The sequence below is a fragment of the Cervus elaphus genome, chromosome 6 (assembly GCF_910594005.1).
Source record: "Cervus elaphus chromosome 6, mCerEla1.1, whole genome shotgun sequence".
NCBI lineage: Eukaryota > Metazoa > Chordata > Mammalia > Artiodactyla > Cervidae > Cervus > Cervus elaphus.
This window is the reverse complement of record NC_057820.1, coordinates 27,524,836-27,545,990: the sequence shown is the minus strand read 5'-3', so window position 1 is coordinate 27,545,990 and position 21,155 is coordinate 27,524,836. Positions and strand designations below refer to the sequence as shown.

The 21,155-nt window shown below is 36.2% G+C and overlaps 1 protein-coding gene across 1 annotated transcript; it reads left to right on the top strand.

Moving 5' to 3' along the window:
* The first annotated feature begins 1,878 nt into the window (after positions 1–1,878).
* ALB (albumin) lies at positions 1,879–20,927 on the top strand. The gene is made up of 15 exons (XM_043906494.1): positions 1,879–2,023; positions 2,733–2,790; positions 4,984–5,116; positions 6,376–6,584; positions 7,158–7,290; positions 8,172–8,269; positions 9,741–9,870; positions 10,826–11,040; positions 12,158–12,290; positions 13,937–14,034; positions 15,536–15,674; positions 16,288–16,511; positions 17,778–17,910; positions 18,530–18,597; positions 20,757–20,927. The coding sequence occupies exons 1-14, from the start codon at positions 1,945–1,947 to the stop codon at positions 18,569–18,571; spliced, it is 1,824 nt and encodes a 607-aa protein (XP_043762429.1). The 5' UTR covers positions 1,879–1,944; the 3' UTR covers positions 18,572–18,597; positions 20,757–20,927.
* The last annotated feature ends 228 nt before the right edge of the window (positions 20,928–21,155 follow it).

Here is a 21,155-nt window from a genome sequence, read left to right as displayed (position 1 = left end):
AGGTGAAGAAACTAATATTCTTTTCATTTTTTAAACAAAAAATATGCACAAAGTATATGTGTGAATGACAAAGGCCTGATTTTGGGAATTAGTAACACAATTATGTCCAATGATAAGGACTGTGTATTTGATCAAGTCTTCCCAGAAGACACATTTTAAGGAAAAGGCCAGGGTTTAATACTGACTTCAAATAAAAGATGCCATAATTTACCTCAAAAGGCATTATATTTTTATTTAGAAAATTAGCATAGTTTCCTTTTTCCTTTTACAATATACATTTTCAGACTTTAAAGAAATGTTTTTCTCCAGTGGAGATAATTCCATAGGCAGATATTGATTTATTTCTGTTCAGCTATGGCCAGAAAAACATATTTGGCTCCATTCTTCAGAACTCCCTTAAGCCATTAAAAAAAACCTTTTATTAGCTCTAGCTAGCCAGCTATCATCTATATGTATATTATCCATCTCTGTCATGTATCTAAATATCTATCACTTGTTTTTCTGTTATCTCCTTTTCTGTGCTTGATTACTTAATCAGTTTCCTAAAAATAAAATAAGATCATAGAAAGTGTATTTCTTGCATCACAAGACTGAATAGGAAAAATAATGCTTCTCTTAAGTATTTACTAGTCTCTGTGCTTATATGTGCCATAGGCAACATGACTGACAGTTTTGATTGATTCAGTTATTTAACTAAGTGAAATATCTGGATTGATAATAATTGGAGCTAGAGAAAGTAGTATCAGAGAAAGTCAGTTTTCCTACTGATTGAAATCCATAGTTCTTTATCTTTAGAGCAAAAGGGCAGAGAACATAATTTTTCAGAGGTAGAGATCAAATCTTGGGTGGGGAGAATAAGCAAGGAACTTTGAAAAAACATTTTTGAAAAATTATCTTTGTTTTGCTTTGTTTTAGACCCCAAATTAAATTTATTCTGAAATTTAGAGTAACATTAAAGAAAAGCATGTGACTTTTTATTAAAAGAGAGAGAGGGAAAAAAGTGTGAAATAGGGATGGGAAAGGATACGATGCCTGGTAAAGAAGATCTAGGATTCTTATAACCACTAAAGGTGTAATCAGGCTCAGCTTGTCTTGTGTATATTGTGATGGCTCCAGCCGTTGTGTCCATTTTCTTCCCCATGTCTGTTTAATGGAAAGCTTCATGGGCAATACCCACATTTCCTCTAAGTACTTTGTCCCAGGGGCTGAATCACACGTGGGCCAGAGCTGAGAAGAAAATGTACATCCATTTTAGTTGTTATTGTTGCTACGGCTTTTCCTTAATTTGCAACCAAGACATCAGCTTTTTCAGACAGAACAGTTTCAGAAGAATGAAAAGACATTGAATCACTCAAGTGTGTGTGTGTGTGTTTCATTATTTATCAGATAGTTAAAGTATACTTTGAATTAGTAATAATACAATTAAGAGCTTAACTTTTAAAAATTACTTTTTTAATTGAAGGATAATTGCTTTACAGAATTATGTTGTTTTCTGTCAAACATCAACATGAGTCAGCCATAGGTGGCTCTTTTAATATATCTTATATATTATTTAATATATCTTATTTCCAAGCTATTGGTTTGGTCAAATTTTTGAAAATATTGAAAACTAAAATGTTCAAATAGTAAATCACAGATAGAGAACACAGTAATGGTACAAATCGTTTAAACTCTTATGTAAAATTTGATAAGGTGTTTTACACAACTATTGAATTGACAAAGTCTTGTGGAAAAATCAGTTCCAGATGGCAAACATACACAAGGGATTCAGTCAAACAATTTTTTTGGCAAGAATGCTATGAATTTTGTAATCACTTATGAACCAATGAAATACAAAGATGAGTCTAGTTAATAATCTACAATTATTGGCCAAAGGAGTATATTAGTGCCGATTTCCCTCTATTCATACTATCTCTTCTATCAACCCCACAAAACTTTGGCACAATGAAGTGGGTAACTTTTATTTCCCTTCTCCTCCTCTTCAGCTCTGCTTATTCCAGGGGTGTGTTTCGTCGAGATACACGTAAGAATTCTATTTTTCAATTGTTCAACTTTTCTTTCCCAGACAAAAATGTTTCAGTAAACCTTGAATCTTTAATGAAGAAAGTTTTCCTTTAGCATTTATTTTTAGACTATTACTATATTGTGTTTTTGTGAACCCTTAGGAAGATACCTTATTAATATATTTCTAACATCCTAGGAGAAAAAGATAGTGAGAATTGTTTAGAAACTGTAATTTCCTATTGCACATGAAGGAGTTTCTGTAGAGTGACTTAAACTTCACAAAATATAGTTGAAGATAGAATTTAAAAATCCAAGTTTCCAAAGGCCTGTTTGCTGTACTTTAATTTATACAAAAAATACAAAATTTGTGATTTTAATCTTATAAATAGAACTTGTATTTATATTTTCCATTTCGACTATCCTCTCAGTTAATAGACACTGCAAAAGCATTAGGTCTTATCCAAGTTTGAATATAAAGCTATAAATATGTAATGACTTTAATGATTTTTCAAGTAGTATCATTGGTGATTAAATAACTCTTCTGCTTAAATGCAGAAGAAATATTTCATCACCATCTTAAGACTTTCTGTAGGGAACCAGAGCTCAATATCTTGGAGCAAATGAATATCCAAGTCAAATGGAGAGAAACATAAAAAATAATATCGTAACCAGTTGTTTCTTCAGAATTTAAAGCAAATCTTTTTTTTTCCTCCCATTTCCCCCTCCAGACAAGAGTGAGATTGCTCATCGGTTTAAAGATTTGGGAGAAGACAATTTCCAAGGCCTGTAAGTTAAAATATTGAAGAGTTAAATTTAATGTTTCTAATAGTGTTGGTTACAATTTTGAAGTCCTTGTAGTCCCATCATCAAAGATCGTAGAACAGTACTCTCCAATAGGATTTTCTGCATCAATGGCAATAGTCTGTATCACTGTTGACCAATATAGTTGCCATTGGCCACTGTGGTTATTGAGGACTTTAAATATGGCAATTGCAACTGAGAATCAAAAATATAAACAGTATTTAATTTTAATTTTTTAAAATATATATTGTCACTTGTGGCTAATGAAAACTGTTTGGACAGTGTAGATCTGGAACTCTTATATAAGCTACATGGTAGAAAACATTTTGCTATGTGACTCCTTTCACAACTTGTTTGCTAAATCCTTTACCCAGCAGACACTTTGAATATTTTTTAATCTAGTAAAAGGTGAGGAAATAGCTCATATTTCAAAGTCTGTCTCATCCTATTGCCTGATTAAATAAGATATTTGTGTATGTATGTATGCTTTTTGTTTTTTGTTTTAAATAGTTGAAGGACCTGTGTAATGCCCTGGTTAACAATAGGTCTATTTAGAATACATTTTGCTTGCTTGCTCACATAGATGATAGTATGCATATATTGACCTGCACACACATATATTTAAACATGTTGGAAATATACATCTTCTTTGATTTGAAAGCCACATATGCCTGCTTAGGTCTCAGATCACAGCTGATGTCAATAGGATCTCTGAATAATGGTGAGAAAGGTGTGTAAAATATATAACATATACAGACACACTGTTTTCTAACATAGCACCCTCAGTTCAGTTCAGTTCAGTTCAGTCACTCAGTCGTGTCTGACTCTTTGCCACCCCATGAATCGCAGCACGCCAGGCTTCCCTGTCCATCACCAACACCCAAATTTCAAACCCATGTCCATCGAGTAGGTGATGCCATCCAGCCATCTCATCCTCTGTCGTCCCCTTCTCCTCCTGCCCCTAATCCCTCCCAGTGTCAGGGTCTTTTCCAACGAGACAACTCTTTGCATAGGTGGCCAAAGTATTGGAGTTTCAGCTTCAGCATCAGTCCTTCCAATGAACACCCAGGACTGATCTCCTTTAGGATGGACTGGTTGGATTTCCTTGCAGTCCAAGGGACTCTCAAGAGTCTTCTCTAACACCATAGTTCAAAAGAATCAGTTTTTTGGCCCTCAGCTTTCTTCACAGTCCAACTCTCACATCCATACATGACCACTGGAAAAACCATAGCCTTGACTAGACAAACCTTTGCTGACAAAGTCAGCAAAAATGTCTCTGCTTTTTAATATGCTGTCTAGGTTGGTCATAACTTTCCTTCCAAGGAGTAAGCGTCTTCTAATTTCATGGCTGCAATCACCATCTGCAGTGATTTTGGAGCCCAAAAAAATAAAGTCAGCCACCGTTTCCATTGTCTCCCCATCTATTTCCCATGAAGTGATGGGGCCAGATGCCATGATCTTAGTTTTCTGAATGTTGAGTTTTAAGCCAACTTTTTCACTCTCCTCCTTCACTTTCATCAAGAGGCTTTTTAGTTCCTCTTCACTTTCTGCCATAAGGGTGGTGTCATCTGCACATCTGAAGTTATTGATATTTCTCCCAGCAATCTTGATTCCAGCTTGTGCTTCATCCAGCCCTGCGTTTCTCATGATGTACTCTGCATATAAGTTAAATAAGCAGGGTGACAATATACAGCCTTGACATATTCCTTTTCCTATTTGGAACCAGTCTGTTGTTCCATGTCCAGTTCTAACTGTTGCTTCCTGACCTGCATACAGGCTTCTCAGGAGGCAGGTCAGGTGGTCTGGTATTCCCATCTCTTTCAGAATTTTCCACAGTTTATTGTGATCCACACAGTCAAAGGCTTTGGCATAGTCAATCAAGCAGAAGTGGACATTTTTCTGGAACGCTCTTGCTTTTTCTATGATCCAGTGGATGTTTGCAATTTGATCTCTGGTTCCTCTGCCTTTTCTAAAACCAGCTTGAACATCTGGAAGTTCATGGTTCACGTATTGCTGAAGCCTGGCTTGGAGAATTTTGAGCATTACTTTACTAGTGTGTGAGATGAGTGCAATTGTATGATAGTTTGAGTATTCTTTGGCATTGCCTTTCTTTGGGATCGGAACCTAGTGTATATTAAAATTTTATTATACTACATTTTTTTGTGTTCTTTATTTCAGGGTACTGATTGCCTTTTCTCAGTATCTCCAGCAGTGTCCATTTGATGAACATGTAAAATTAGTGAAGGAATTAACTGATTTTGCAAAAGAATGTGTTGCTGACGAGTCACATGCAGGTTGTGAAAAGTCACTTGTAAGTATATTCTGATTTTGAATATTATTTCTTTTTCTATAACATAATCTTGAATGTTTAAAAAGTAAAAATATCTCATTTTAGTTTTCTCAATTATTATCAAAGACTGTATTTGTAAGCAAAACTCAAAAGTGGGTATAGCATTTCTTTGATGATAGAGATGTTCTAGTGTACTCACAGTTTTAAAAAACGTTTCTTTACTGAAACCACACACAAAAGTCATAGTGTTTTTGGAAATTTTTTATTTTTAGAAATTTCATTTTTTAAATTTACAGTTTAATTTCTTTTCATAGGCACTAATAATGATAGGATAGTTTTTACCTTGTTATCTAGGTAAAAACAACAGTATGGCTATGTATTCCTTGTTTTAGGGATATTCATATTTTTACATACAATAAAAAATCAGGACTTTGAACTTGTGATATTTTCAGATAGATCTTTAATACAAAGATAAGTCTATATTTTTCTTACCACTTTATATATACCTTTCTTGGGACAAGGCAATTTTTTGTTTATCACAGAAAGCTTCCTCCTTGTTTTTCTGTATATGTACTTCTGCCTCAAGGCAGAATCAGTTCTTTAACTACCCACAATAATATTACTCTAAATATGAATTTTTAAAAATATATTTTAAAAGAAATTAATAAATTTTGTCTTGAGCCTATTTCCCCTGAAGTTATAATTACCTTCATAATCAAAATTAATCGATACAGAAAAGATTCACTTAATGGACTGTGCATTGAGGCAAACATTTCTAGAACAAAAAAATTATATTCTAATACAGTAGCAACTAATATATAGTAGATTGTGTTACTCCTCAGTTTCGAATGGTCTCTACTGAAAATTTGGACCTCTCGAAAAGGAGTAGATCAAATGAGAAACTATCTGAACACTGTCCTCCCTCATGTGAATTCACTGCTACTTAGAGGATAATTTCCCTTGAGTTTTTATTATAATGATTTCTCTCCTGGCCTTTAGCCTCTGGTGGAAACAGGAGTTCTGTTCATTCCTTAAAGGCATTCTTTTTGCCCTTCTGTGTTATCCACTATAAGTAATAGTGTGACACCTAATTCTTATGGTAATCACCCATAGATGGTCAAATCAAGGGAAACTCTCTAAATCTGAGGGGAAAAAAAAGTGGATTTTTATATGACATACTAACCGAGGTTTACCAAGGTATTAATTTCTTGTACTGTTCTTTGGGTGTAAGGGAAGTAAAACGCTGCTCAGCAATTTGAAGCCTGCTCTCTCCCATGTAGCACACTCTCTTTGGAGATGAATTGTGTAAAGTTGCATCCCTCCGTGAAACCTATGGTGACATGGCCGACTGCTGCGAGAAGCAAGAGCCTGAAAGAAACGAATGCTTCCTGAAACACAAAGACGACAACCCAGACCTCCCTAAGTTGAAACCAGACCCCGACACTTTGTGTGCTGAGTTTAAGGCAGATGAAAAGAAGTTTTGGGGAAAGTAAATAATCTGATTTTTAAAACTTCAAAATTAAAAATTATGAAATAAGTCAAGATTCACTATAACAATTACTATTATGAAAATTATTATCAACATTAGGACTTGAAGTTTTTGTCCTAATGACAATTTTCAAAGAAATATTGTTATTTATTATGTAATAAGTAATTTATGTAGCAAATAACATACTACAATATTCTACATGATGAAAAAGTTGATCAAAGATCTTTTGCAGAACAGGATATGATCTGTATGAAAATAATTGAAGTTGACATGTATTAAGATATTATAAAGATATATGTATATATTTAGCATTCTTAGAATTTACTTCAAATTAGTCATAACATATCACTGAAATTAAACTATTTTATGCATGCGTGTATATTTATATGTATATATATGTATGAGTTTAGCCTTTTCACTGACTTAAAGAATGACAAAGGCAAGTTCATCATTTGCAAACTGAGCTTAATTGGTTAATTAGAAATCTTTGAATTTTGAAGGCTCTGGGGAGAAGGTAGATTACAAATGTTCCTGCCATAGAAAAGTGACTGTTTTCTTTGTTTAAAAATTTAGATACCTATACGAAGTTGCCAGAAGACATCCCTACTTTTATGCCCCAGAACTCCTTTACTATGCTAATAAATATAATGGAGTTTTTCAAGAATGCTGCCAAGCTGATGATAAAGCTGCCTGCCTGCTACCAAAGGTATTCTTCAGAAAGAATAGAAGAACCAATTCATAATCAAACCTCAGTTTTGGGACATCTTATGGCTAAATTTAGGAAACTGAAGCCTCCAGTAGAAACTTCTTTACATGGTTTAATCTCCTCCCACTTTCCCCCAAACAAAGATCTTTTCACCTTTTTTGAAGGGCTACGTCTTTTTCACTAAGGGCTATGTCTTTTCACCTTTTTTGAAAAGCTTATGTCTTCCACTTTCCTTCTTCTAATAAGATTTACAAAGTGGATCTGGTAGAGGGAACCACTGTGTATGTGTCTAAATATCCTGCCTCTTTCTATAGTGCTAATTGCTATAGTGAAATGCAGAAACTCATTTTTCAAATTGCACAGTAAGAGGACATCATTTTTGTTTCTCTTTTCATGAGGCTTTTTTTTTGGGGGGGGGGGCAGAATTCAAAGTGGGGGAGAATTTAACTGCATCTAGAAGCCTAGGTTTATTGATTCATCCCATAAATATTTACACTGCATTCTCTTTTCTAGGGAGTTTATTGATGTTATGGGAGTTGTGGAGGAAGGATTAAAATGCATTACGTGCAAAATTAAGAAGTCAGCAAAGTTCTATTCCCTTGGATATTTGTGTACACTGTTCTGCTTTTCCTTTTCATTCCCTTTTCCCTGACAATACCTCCACGCTGGTTCTTAACCACCTGAGGTTCCACTATGACCAGACTGACTTTTCCTTTTTCTATAGAACAAAATAATCATCTGCCAATAATGAATACTTGGGAATTGAGGTTTAAATTTTCTCTTTAAGATTTAATTTGGCGTAGTCTCATCTGAGCTCAAGAAGGGGTGGTCTGCACATAAATTTTCTTTTCTAATGTTCCTCAAATTATTTCTTTTTGCAGATTGATACTATGAGAGAAAAAGTACTGGCTTCATCTGCCAGACAGAGACTCAAGTGCGCCAGTATTCAAAAATTTGGAGAAAGAGCTTTAAAAGCATGGTGTGTTAAATTTAGTTTGCATCTTTTTCATGATGTAAATGATGGTTCAGTTGACAAAATTGTACATCATATGTCATTTTACACAGTGCTTTCACATTCATTCTTTTGGTTGTCTGAAAGGTAGACATTTGACAGAGATGAAAACCAGAGCATCACAGACAATTTGTCATTATTTTTAACCTTTTTTTCCCTAAGTAGTCAGAGAATTTAGAGGACAACTTTTTTGTTCTTCCAGGACAGGTGTTTAGACTCCCGTGTTTTTTTTAATGATTGTGATTTAGTATAATAATCCACTGTTTTTATAGATCTATAGTCAGGGTCTTTTATCTAATTTTATCTCCATCCCTCCAACCAATTATCTGAAGGTGTCTGCTTGTCTTTTTACGTTCTGATAACTAATTTCAGTCATCAAAGTTTCTTCTCATTTTCTGGTAGCACCAGTTCTGCTGTTAATCTCTTGCTTTTGACTGGCCCTCTGTTTTGATATTATTAGCTAGCTCTAGAAGCATCCTTCAATATTTGGACCAAGGAATCCCTTTTGCAACCCTCTGCCATCCCCACCACCAATCCCTTACTTTCTAGTCAATAATAAATCAACATTGGGCAGAAAATCAATTGAAAACAGACATTTTGGAAGCTCTCAAGAAATTGTCGCTTGAACTATCTTGCCTGTCATCCTTACCGTCAACAAAATCACTAAACAAAACAACTCTAACATCAAATGATACATGGTTAAACAGGGTATGATTGGTTTTGGGTAGGAAGTGTCTTTTATCTGATTTCAGTGACTCTGAAATGATTTGAGAAAGCTTGTGGATGTTAGATTTTACATCTTATCAATGAGTATAGAGATTATGCTGAATCAATTTCTTGGTAAAAGTACACTGAATCAACTCTCTAATTTTTTTAGACGTTAACAAAATTTATTTCCTCAGAGGCTTTTAGAAGTCAGGAAGAATGTGCTTTCGTTAATAATTTTAAAAAGGGGTAACTGGAATTTGTATGGCATTTCCCCGTTCATAAAATGCTTTCATATAGATTATCTCATTTAATCCTCACAACAATGCTTTGACTTAACATGTTGTTGTGACTCTGTGGGGACTGAAGCTCACAGAGGCTAAGTAACTGGCCTAGGGTCACATGATTATTAAGCTTTGAAGCCAGATCTGGAAGTCATTCCTGGGCTCTAAACCTGGGGCCTCTCAGCATGTTGCCTTTTTTAGAATCCCTCTTTGATTTCTGTTTTCATGAATTGCTGGACTTTTAACCTCCATATGTGCTGCCCTAAGGAAACCTTTTGCTCTAACATTTGGTTCAGAATTAGCATTAAAATAAGAGCTAATATATCTTACAAATTATTTCTGTATGTTATTTGAGCCTAAATTTTCTAGTTATGTGTAGTATTTTCCTAGTGCTTTCACATAAAATGTTGTCTGTTAATAATATTTTGATGGGCGAATTTTCTTTTTAGGACAGTAGCTCGTCTGAGCCAGAAATTTCCCAAGGCTGACTTTGCAGAGGTTACCAAGATAGTGACAGATCTCACAAAAGTCCACAAAGAATGCTGCCATGGGGACCTACTTGAATGTGCAGATGACAGGGTAAGGAATCCGCAGTATACTTTATGGTAACATACTTGCTTAAGTTGGTAGAATCAGTTTGTTTAGCATCAGAACAACTGAGAGTGGTTTGAGATTGTTTTCTCTGATCGGTCTACTCAATCCTTTCCCTGTTTCCCTTCCTTCTGCCCTCCCTCCCTCTTTCTTTCTTTCTCTCTGATATCCTATTAGCTAAATGATCTAATAAACTCATTTATAATTTGTAATCCCTTCCATTCAAATTCTGAGATCAAATTGTTAAAGCTGAAGTAGGACAGTCACAAAGGTAGATTTCTAAGAGGATTTTTTGAGGAGGTGGGAGGAGTTGGAGAAAGGCTGGAACCTTAAGAGAGCTTTGGAAATCATGCAGTTTTCCCCTCTATGTTCTCTCTTAATTAACTCCCTATGTTAAAAAATACAATATTTGGAATATCTTTTTCTCTCAAACTGACAAAATGCAAAAATCCTAACCTTGCAGGACACTTTCTGAAAACGTTAAGGCAGATATTTTACATGTGTAAGTGGGGTCTGTGACCATGATCTTGACTAAATTTTCAAAAATCTCTAGCACTTTATTCTGTTATTTGGTTTCAAGATGCCTGCACTTAATTTAAGGGGATATTTGGAAAGACCCTATTGAGTTTTAATTTAAAAATTTAAGTGTTTAAAAATAAATAAGTAAAATAAAAACTTAAGTGTTTTAAAAGTAGGAATATAAAGTTAATAAATAACTGACATGAGCCTCTATTAAGACTAGTTTTTCTCCAATCATGTTTTAGTAGTTCTATCTGTGCCTCTAGGCTTAGCAGCAACAGACTGAAAGTGTTCACAGAAGGCATGTTGGTATAAGTGTGGTCTTAGAACACAATGAATGTGCTCTGTCAACATAGTAGAAGTCTGGGGAGGAAGCATAGGAATGTCAATTTACACTGAACACTTTTCACCAACTTGCTTGTAGGCAGATCTTGCCAAGTACATATGTGATAATCAAGATACACTCTCTAGTAAACTGAAGGAATGCTGTGATAAGCCTGTGTTGGAAAAATCCCACTGCATTGCTGAGGTAGAAAAAGATGCTGTACCTGAAAACCTGCCCCCATTAACTGCTGACTTTGCTGAAGACAAGGAGGTTTGCAAAAACTATCAGGAAGCAAAAGATGTCTTCCTGGGCACGTAAGTGGATAAGAAATGATCCTTTCATAGTTTTATACGATCTTGGAATTTAGGAAATTATTCTAGGCTTTCCTTTGGAATTGGTACAATTTTCATGTTGCCTGCAATGTTTTTTATTCTTTCCTCTCCCAGCCTTTAAACTTTTTTTGGAAAAACTGACTTTAAAAAATTGTCATAAAATAATACATGCTTATGGCAGATGCTCTATCAATAGAGTACAATGGAATAATAAAAATTTACTTTTACTCCCATTCCTGACTCCTTAGGAATATTTCTGGAAATACATATAGAAATATTTTGTTCACATGTAAATTATATATATTATTCATTCATGCATTTATTCAAAATGTATTTCTAGGACTTATATATGTGTGAATATATGTAATACATCTTTATGTCTCTAAATCTGTCTATCTATCTATCTATCTTATGCCAGCAAAGAACTGTAAAGTATGGAATCTGTTACCAGGTGCTTTAAAATGAAAATGAGTCAGATTTGGTTGAAAAGACCAGAGTCCAGTAGCATGCAAGGTAGCATACAATTAAATGACAAAATCAATGATCATAAAAAATCAGTAAGTGTGGTGATAAACTTTAAATTTTTATTGCTCAATTATAGTATCCTGTGCACCAAATCTTCCATAAAATTACATACCCATAAAGAATTTATTTATACAGAGAAGAGAAAAATTAAGAATATATCTCTAGTTATCTATCAGAACATTTTTGAAGTGTAGTCCACATCAGACAAGATGTACCTAATAGTAACAAGTGTCATTCATTAAACAATATGTGCCCAACAGCGTGTGTTTTGCATAGATTACATCATGTATTTCTCACAGTTCACCTTCTGAGACATTCTGTTATCATCCCTATTCCACAGAGGAGGAAACCAAGGCTCAATAATTGTAATAAGTCATCTAAGGAGATATAATAAAACAAGTGGTGGAGTCAGGATTTGATAGCTTTAACTCTGAACCTTCAAGCCCTTAGTCCTTGACTGCACAGGGTTTAGCCCAATTCAGACCTCTAGGATATGATTTACATTTGTGGTTAATTATGTGGTTTTTCTTGCTCACTTGTCCAACAAAATCTATTTTATTGTCATCTTAATTAGGTTTTTGTATGAATATGCAAGAAGGCATCCTGAGTACGCTGTCTCAGTGTTATTGAGAGTTGCTAAGGAATATGAAGCCACATTGGAGGACTGCTGTGCCAAAGATGATCCACATGCATGCTATGCCACAGTGGTAAGTTTCTGGAAGGAAAATATGTAGCTCTTTGATTGATGATTCCAATAACAGGAAAGAAAAATGATGCCAGATTGTCATATCGTGCAATGTAGATCTCTTCTTAAGACGATTTCAGTTCTGTGCCTGTAAACATAATAGGAATAATAACCTTTAATAAAAAAGAAAGGTCAAAGAGAGCACTCTCTTAATTTTACAAAATCTTGACCATGCATTTTTTCCCTTTTTAGACTCCTGAGAACAAAATAAAGTACACTTAGATGTTAATTAAAAGGAATTTAACTTAGATATAAAGAAGGTTAACCTGTTTTCAAGTTTTATTAAATAATCAATAATTAATACCTTAGGGAAGATGGTGAAATCTATTGATGTAGAATATTTTCAAATCTCTTTTGAAACAGTTTAGGAATGGTTTTAAAAGAAATTGAATAAGGGGAAGAAATCTGCTTCAAGAATTTTTAGCATATTTAGCTATGCTAAGATAAGATTTTAGCATATTGGAAGAGACCCTGATGCTGGGAAAGATTGAGGGCAAAGGGGGGAGGGGGTGACAGAAGATGAGGTGGTTGGATGGCATCATTGACTCAGTGGACATGAGTTTGAGCAAACTCTGGGAGATGGTGAAGGACAGGGAAGCCTGGTGTGCTGCAGTCCATGGGGTTGCAAAGAGTCAGACATGACTGAGTGACTAAACAATAGCAACAGCAAATATTTAGCAAATAGCTTGTGTTTGAGATATTTAGCACTCCTAGTACATGGAGTTGGAGAAGGCAATGGCAACCCACTCCAGCACTCTTGCCTGGAAAATCCCCTGGACAGAAGAGCCTGATAGGCTATAGTCCATGGGGTCGCTGAGTCGGACATGACTAAGCAGCTTCACTTTCACTTTTCCTTTCATGCACTGGAGAAGGAAATGGCAACCCACTCCAGTGTTCTTGCCTGGAGAATCCCAGGGACGACAGAGCCTGGTGGGCTGCCGTCTGTGGGGTCGCACAGAGTCGGACACGACTGAAGAGACTTAGCAGCACACAAGAACTGATGACCAAGACAAAATCTCTTACCTCAGAGAGCTCGGGATGCAACTGCAGAGATGGCTTGATAATGATGAGTATTTATAATTACGTGGTGGTTTGATGCTTTAGTTGCTAAGTCATGTCCGACTCTTGCAACCCTATGGACTGTAGCCCCCAAGCTCCTCTGTTCATAGGATTTTCCAGGCAAGAATACTGGAGTGAATTGCTATTTCCTTCTCCAGGGGATTTTCCTGATTCAGGGATCGAACCCAGGTCTCCTGCACTGCAGGCAAATTCTTTATTGACTGAGTACCAGGGAAGCCCATAGCCACCATTTATTAGGTTTTTACCATATCCCAGACTCTGTTTTAATTTCATGAGCTCAGGAGGTTTACAGAGCAATTCTCTGGCTTAAACACTAGAAGTTGCGTTCCAGAGTCTGAATGTTCTTAATCACTCATACAGCCTTACCAAATAAGCAGTTTGGACATATAATAGGTTTGGCATCAAAAAGCTATTTGCATGACTTTGGGCAGAGAAGAGGAAGGATCTCATTCTACCTAGAAGGGTGAAAAATGACCTGCATCTCTTCCTCATATAGAATGTTGTAAGCACAATTCTTTTCTTTTTCAGTTTGACAAACTTCAGCATCTTGTGGATGAGCCTCAGAATTTAATCAAACAAAACTGTGACCTATTCGAAAAAGTTGGAGAGTATGGATTCCAAAATGCGTAAGTATATTTGCTTATTGGCTAACTTTTCTTGTTCATTTAGTAAATATTTAAGATGATATTCATAGATATTCTATGAACCTATATAGAACTTTTAGTTTTGAAAGTAAAGTCTTATTTCTAATCATTCTCCATCAAAAAAGACCAGAGAAAATGAGATAAAATAGTTGATGGGGTGAAGAGCCTATATTTGAGTGAAGTTTAAAAAACTGGGCTCAAATCTTGGAGGAAAAATATCAAATATTGGGTTATAGGAACTGAGGATGCTGTTTGACAGTTAAGAAATAGTTTATGAGTGAACAAAATAAAAGCAATGCTTTACAGAGCAGAAAATAAGTCTTCAGTGGCTCTAGCTCAATAAGGTGATAGACTAATGTTCTGATTAAATAGAGCCTTATCTGTGGAAGTTACGACAGGAAGGGGCACACCATTTAGTTGATATTTATTTTTCAACTTACACCTGTTACCACTGTTTTAACTATAGGTGCTTGGAATAACAAAAATGAACAAGACATAGTCTCATCCCTTGAGTAGATTATGGTCATACATTGACTTTCAATAGTGATTAGCATTCTTCCGTCAGTCAGTCAGTTCAGTTGCTCAGTCGTGTCCGACTCTTTGTGACTCCATGAATCGTGCACGCCAGGCCTCCCTGTCCATCACCAACTCCCGGAGTTAACTCAAACTCATGCCCATCGAGTCGGTGATACCATCCAGCCATCTCATCCTCTGTTGTCCCCTTCTCCTCCCTTCAATCCCTCCCAGCATCAGGGTCTTTTCCAATGAGTCAACTCTTTGCATGAGATGGCCAAATTATTGGAGTTTCAGCTTCAGCATCAGTCCTTCCAATGAACACCCAGGACTGATCTCCTTTAGGATGGACTGGTTGGATCTCCTTGCAGTCCAAGGGACTCTCAAGAGTCTTCTCCAACACCACAGTTCAAAAGCATCAATTTTTCAGCACTTAGCTTTCTTCACAGTCCAACTCTCACATCCATACATGACCTAGCATCCTTAGTAAGTGATTATTACATGCTAGATACCATGTCAGGCTGATTGCATACTTTGTTTCTTTTCATTTAGTCCTTGCACCATCCCTTTTGAGTCAGATGTATTTCCTTCTGTTTTATAGGTGAGAAAAATTCATCCGTATCTTTCAAATTTAGGATAGTACTGATGTGTATTAAGCTCTTAGTAGGTTTTATTGAAAGAAAGAAGCAATTAGAAAGTATTTTCATGTCACTGAATTATAATAAAGTAAGCTACTTTCCTAAGATTATATAGCACAAGTGGAATCCAAAGCTAGGTTACTTATTTGCTCAGGACAAGGTCTTCACCCACATTATTCCGCCCATGTGACGATGAAGACAATTTATGACTGGAATAGGTCTTCCCTGGAAACCATCTTGCCGGATTTTGGCTAAGTGTTCTCTGCTTGACCTGATGTGTTAGAAAAAGAGTTTCTTGTCTGACTGAAAACACATGGATTATGTTGTTACAGGCTCATAGTTCGTTACACCAAGAAAGCACCCCAAGTGTCAACTCCAACTCTCGTGGAGATCTCAAGAAACCTAGGAAGAGTGGGCACCAAGTGTTGTACAAAGCCTGAATCAGAAAGAATGTCCTGTACTGAAGACTATGTGAGTCTTTTAGAATAGAACTGTCAATAGGGATGAATTTTTGCCTTTAAATGTTGACAAAACTTTCGGAAGCAAGTGAAAGTGCTGGCTTTTACCTGTGCATGTATGTGTGTGTGTGTGTGTGTGTGTGTGTTGTGTATCTGGTAGTAGCAACCAGGATTTGGTTGCCTGTATTATCTTGACCATCAGAGGATTTAAGTAAGATTCCAAAAGTGATAAATTGTTTTGAAAAAATGTCATGAATTTTTAATGTTCCATCCTGGCATTTTCTAAATTTTTATTAACTTTTTTGGGTTTTTTTTTTTCTTTAATGGATCAGTATAAGACTATTTCTTCCCTACTCCAAAACGTATCTCAGGACTCATCTTAAATTATGTACTCAATTATTTTCTCAAATACATTATTCCTAAAATGTAGACATATTTAACTGAGAAGATTTTTCAAGGTCCCTTTTTACCTGTAGTTCTAAAGTAAATTGTTGCCTCAAATCAACCTTGGATTCAATGCCGTGAGTTAAAAGATAGCATTTGTTTTGGTCTAGGGGAAGGGAGGAGTTCGTGGAAAACCTTTCATTATGCTTTCTTTGAGCTTCTGTGTTCCTGCCTGTTTTTAGCTGAGCTTGGTCCTCAACCGGTTGTGCGTGTTGCATGAGAAGACGCCAGTGAGCGAAAAAGTCACCAAATGCTGTACGGAGTCGCTGGTGAACAGACGGCCATGCTTCTCTGCTCTGACACTTGACGAAACATATGTACCCAAAGCCTTTGACGAGAAATTGTTCACCTTCCATGCAGATATATGCACCGTTCCCGATGCTGAGAAACAAATCAAGAAACAAACGTGAGGAGTATTTCACTACTCTTTGTGTTGGGAGTCTTGATAGAACTGTAAACGAGCAGCTTTCTCTGAAATAGTGATTATACACCTGAAGTACAAAAGTATTGACCATGTTAAGCAGATAAAAGTGTCAAGAATAAAATGGAGAGCCTTTTGTTTTCTTAGCAAAAGAAAAAAAAAAAAAAAAAACCTCACCATCTTGCCACAGACCATTCAGAATAATGGATAAAAGCTGCAGCAGAATTATATCTTAGGCTAGTCCAGTAGAATAAGCTGAACAATTAACTGATGCAATTTTGTAGATAGCAAATTAGTCAGTAGAAATTATATAAGAATTTAATTCTGGGCATGAATAGTTATTTTCAGTTTGTTCTGTGTCGACTTACAGATAAGGCAGCCCCTTAAGATCTAACTTTGAGAATGGAACTTGGATTAAAAACATCTGGCATTTCAAGTTCAGAGGCTTGATTCCCTTGATTCCTTACTGAGGTCACAAGGGGTTATAACTGCAAGAAATTTAGCAACATGAAGCTGCTATTCCCTCTGGTGGCTTCTGATCATGGATCTAGACTTTGAAGTAATATTGTAAAACCTACTATGCCCATATGATTCTTTCTCTAGCACTATTGTCTCTGCAGATGTCAAAGAAAGAGAACCACCAGCTCCCTTGAATTGGATAGTTTCATTTCCTATGGCTTCTATATTATTAGGGCTTCCCTGGTGGTTCAGGAGTTAAAAACTCTGCCTGCAATGCAGGAGACCTGGGTTCAATCCCTGGGTCAGGATTGTTATTAACTTTGAATGGGGCGAATTACAAAATAACAAGAGAAAGATTCTCAGATCAGAAACTTTTTAAATGGAGTCCAGGATAAGTACATTTTTAAGAATTATTTTTAGCTCTTAAATTTATACAATTCAATATGGCATAACTCCCCAAATCAGATAACGTATGCGTGCAATGACATCATCCTTTCCAGTGATTTACTGAAGAACCATTTGTTGAGATATATTGACACTACAAATGTTGAGCAATTTCCATTGATTACTTAATTTGATCCTTCCACCCACCCTGTGAAGGTGGATTTTATTCTCATTATGCAAGTGAGAACATTGAAGCTTATAATGGTACGCCTGGGCCTCGAATCCAGAGCTGTCTGGCTCTAAGACTTAGAATATTAAGCAGCATTGCTCCCATTCTTACTGTCTCCATTTTCCTTCAGTGAGTGCATTTCTTTCTGGTCTTTGTTGTTTGTTTTTATTCAAATGCAGTGCGCTTGTTGAGCTGTTGAAACACAAGCCCAAGGCCACGGATGAACAACTGAAGACCGTTATGGAGAATTTCGTGGCTTTTGTAGACAAGTGCTGCGCAGCTGTTGACAAAGAGGCCTGCTTCGCTGTGGAGGTACTGGTGTTGTCTTCACTTTAATATGTCTAATTTCCTTTGCTGTTGCATTTGGTCAAGCCAGGGGTTAGTGTTCTAAGTACCCGAAAGAAATTATGTGTGTGTGGAACAGAAATCTTATTCTTCATACAACTGTCTTACCAAATGACTGAAATACTTTTTTTTAAAAAATCTCTTGCTGCACTGTAGTTGTGTTTTAATATTTGTTCTGTTTCCAAAGTTGTCTGTTTATGAATTTAGAAAGAAATATTTCTAAAGCCTGAAATCTTTTGGTAGAGACATCATCAAACCAAAACTTAATTTAGTTTAACATTTTCTTGAAAATGGTAATTTGTGGTTTGGTTGAATTTGAATAGTTGATTTTACAGGTTACAGGGGAAATTTCTATTTAAATGTGTGAATCATCTAATATTTCCCCCTAGGACTTGACAGTATTTTATTCCTTTGGGGGCATATCAGGGAGCCTCCTTCTAGAGAGTCTAGTACTGAACTGTTATTAAAAGATGTGATATACGAAAAATTACTTTGTAATCACCAATGGCTGTATAAATGTTACTTTTAAAAAATCCTAACAGTGATGCTAATATTTCCCCCGTATCTGTCATTTCTTTGTATTTAGGGTCCAAAACTTGTTGCTTCAACTCAAGCAGCCTTAGCCTAACCACGACACAACCACAAGCATCTCAGGTAAGTATACTTTTCTGTGCTTAAACACTCAGTCGTGTCTGACTCTTTGCGACCCCATGGACTGTGGTCCACGAGGCTTCTCTGTCCATGGGGATTCTCCAGGCAAGGATACTGGAGTGGGTTGCCATGCCTTCCTCCAGGAACTATACTTTAGATTTTTTTAAACAAGTAATTATATAGGGCTTCCCTGGTGGCTCGGGGGCGAAGAATTTGCCTGCCAATGCAGAAAACGTGGGTTCAGTGTCTGATCCAGGAAGGTCCCGTGTGCTGCGGAAACTAAGCCCGTGCACCACAGCTATTGAGCCTGTTCTCTAAAGCCTGGGAGCCGCAACTACTGAGCCCCATGCCGCAACCACCGGAGCCTATGCACCCGAGAGCCTGCGCTTCCGCAAGAGAAGCCACTGCGATGAGGGGCCTGCACGTTGCAACTAGAGAGCAGCCCCGCCTCCCTGCTGGGGTAAAGCCTGAGCAGCAGAGACCCAGCACAGCCAAAAATAAATAAGTGAATGGAATTATTAAAAAAAAAAAAGTAATTATAATGCAGGCATGCATGCTAAGTCACTTTAGTTGTGTCCGACTCTTTGCGACCCTATGGACTGAAGCCCATCAGACTCCTCTGTCCAAGGGATTCTCCAGGCAAGAATACTGGAGTGGGTTGCTGTTTCCTCCTCCAGGGAATCTTCCCGACCCAGGGATTGGATCAGAGTTTGTTTATGTCTTCTGTATTGGCAGGAGGATTCTTTACCCCTAGTACTACCTGGGAAGCCCCTAGTTATTCAAATAGCAAAGATCAACTGATTAATGCCAGCCACTATTCTAAACTCATTATATATATATATATTATATATATATTATATATATATACACTTTAATTCTCAAAATAGTTGCCTGAGTTATATAATATATAATATTATATATTAGTAATATAATAGTTATTCTCATTTTGCAGATGAGAAAAGAAAAATATAGATCAAGGCATAGGTTAAGTAATTTACCCAAAGACCATCCAATCAGTGAGGTGGAGCCAAAATTAAAAATCCACACCAGAGCTTGAGAATTAACCACTATCTTGTTCTACCCTAATATGACATGGAAGACAGAGTCATTCTACTAAGTACTGGCTCAGCAATGGGACCCTGTAGGTAATAGGCTGAATTGTATGAAAGTGCATTTTCATATGCACAAAAACAGTTGCATATCAATGATTTCACATGGCTCAACCAAATAGCTCAAAAGCAAATTCATTTCATTGGCGAATATGAGAGGTCTACCTTGTGTGAACTTCTACTACAAGTAAATAATTTGCTACGAAGTTTCCAATGTGTCAAGATGCTAAGTCTTAAGAGAATTTCTCTTATGACAAAAAGGCTCACTATAAAACTCAGATGTTTGAACATAAATGTGTTTAACCCATTTTAGTATAGTATGGTGGGGGAAGTTAAAAAATAGAATGGAACTTTCATTTTTGAAACAAAGTTGCTCAACTGTTCTTTAGCATGAATTATTTTTTATATTTTTCAAACTGACTGTGATGTTTATTCCACTATTAGATTTTAACTTGTTCTTTGCCTATATGGTAATACCTGTATTTTGTGCATTCAGGACAGGAAACAGCTTCATATCTTTGCAAATGGGAGCATTTCAAAATGTGATTTGTTTCAGTCCTAAATGGAGAGATTTTCTTCCTAGAGGTCTAACTTTGAGAAGGCAACTTTTTTGTTTGTAATTAACTTAGGTAAAAAGTAGGTGTCAGGTATTCCCTGGTGATCCAATACTTATGACTCCACACTTCCACTGCAGGGGACACAGGTTCGATCCCTGGTTAGGGAACCAAGATCACGCAAGCTGTGATGCATGGTGTGGCCAAAAAAGAGTAGTTGTTAAGTAAATGACTCTGGGAATTAATGATGAAAATCTGGTGTTACAACGTTCAACCCTGATGACATCATGACGAAGAGAGAGTTTTACAAACCTTATTGCTCTGTCCTTTCCCCTTGCCCAGCAGAAGAATTCAACTGCCATGAGTCTAGGACAGGCCTGAATTGTTTTCATTGGTGGAAATAGAAAGACAATCTAAGCAATCTGGCATTCATTTGAATATATTTGAAAAAGCATATGCCATTTTATAAAAGTAATTATATTTATCTTTTGTTTTTCAGCCTACCCTGAGAGTAAGAGGAAAAAAAGAGAAATGAAAACTCGGAGCTTATCCATCTGTTTTTCTTTTCTGTTGGTGTTAAACCAACACCCTTTCTAAAGAACATAAATTTCTTTAAATATTTTGCTTCTTTTGTGTGTGCTACAATTAATAAAAAATGAAAAGAATCTAACATAACTGTCCATGACTGTTATTTTTCAAAGATGTGTTGCCATCTGAAAATTGTGTAGGTGTGTAAAAGTCCCACTGTTCTCTCTTCCCCATTTCAGTGCAGGACTTCTAGTTCCTTATGGGTTAATTACGTAAAAGAAGCATTAATACTGTTCTGAGTTGTGGATTCTAAGCATTCGAAGTAATATTTTAATATTATGATAATTCTGGATAAAAGAATAGGAACTGT

Bases quoted from the DNA above. Each gene is read 5' to 3' on its own strand.
- ALB (XM_043906494.1), top strand. From the start codon at position 1,945: ATGAAGTGGGTAACTTTTATTTCCCTTCTCCTCCTCTTCAGCTCTGCT. The intron at 12,291-13,936 runs GTAAGTTTCTGG...TTTCTTTTTCAG, and splicing joins ATGCATGCTATGCCACAGTG to TTTGACAAACTTCAGCATCT. The intron at 15,675-16,287 runs GTGAGTCTTTTA...GCCTGTTTTTAG, and splicing joins TGTCCTGTACTGAAGACTAT to CTGAGCTTGGTCCTCAACCG.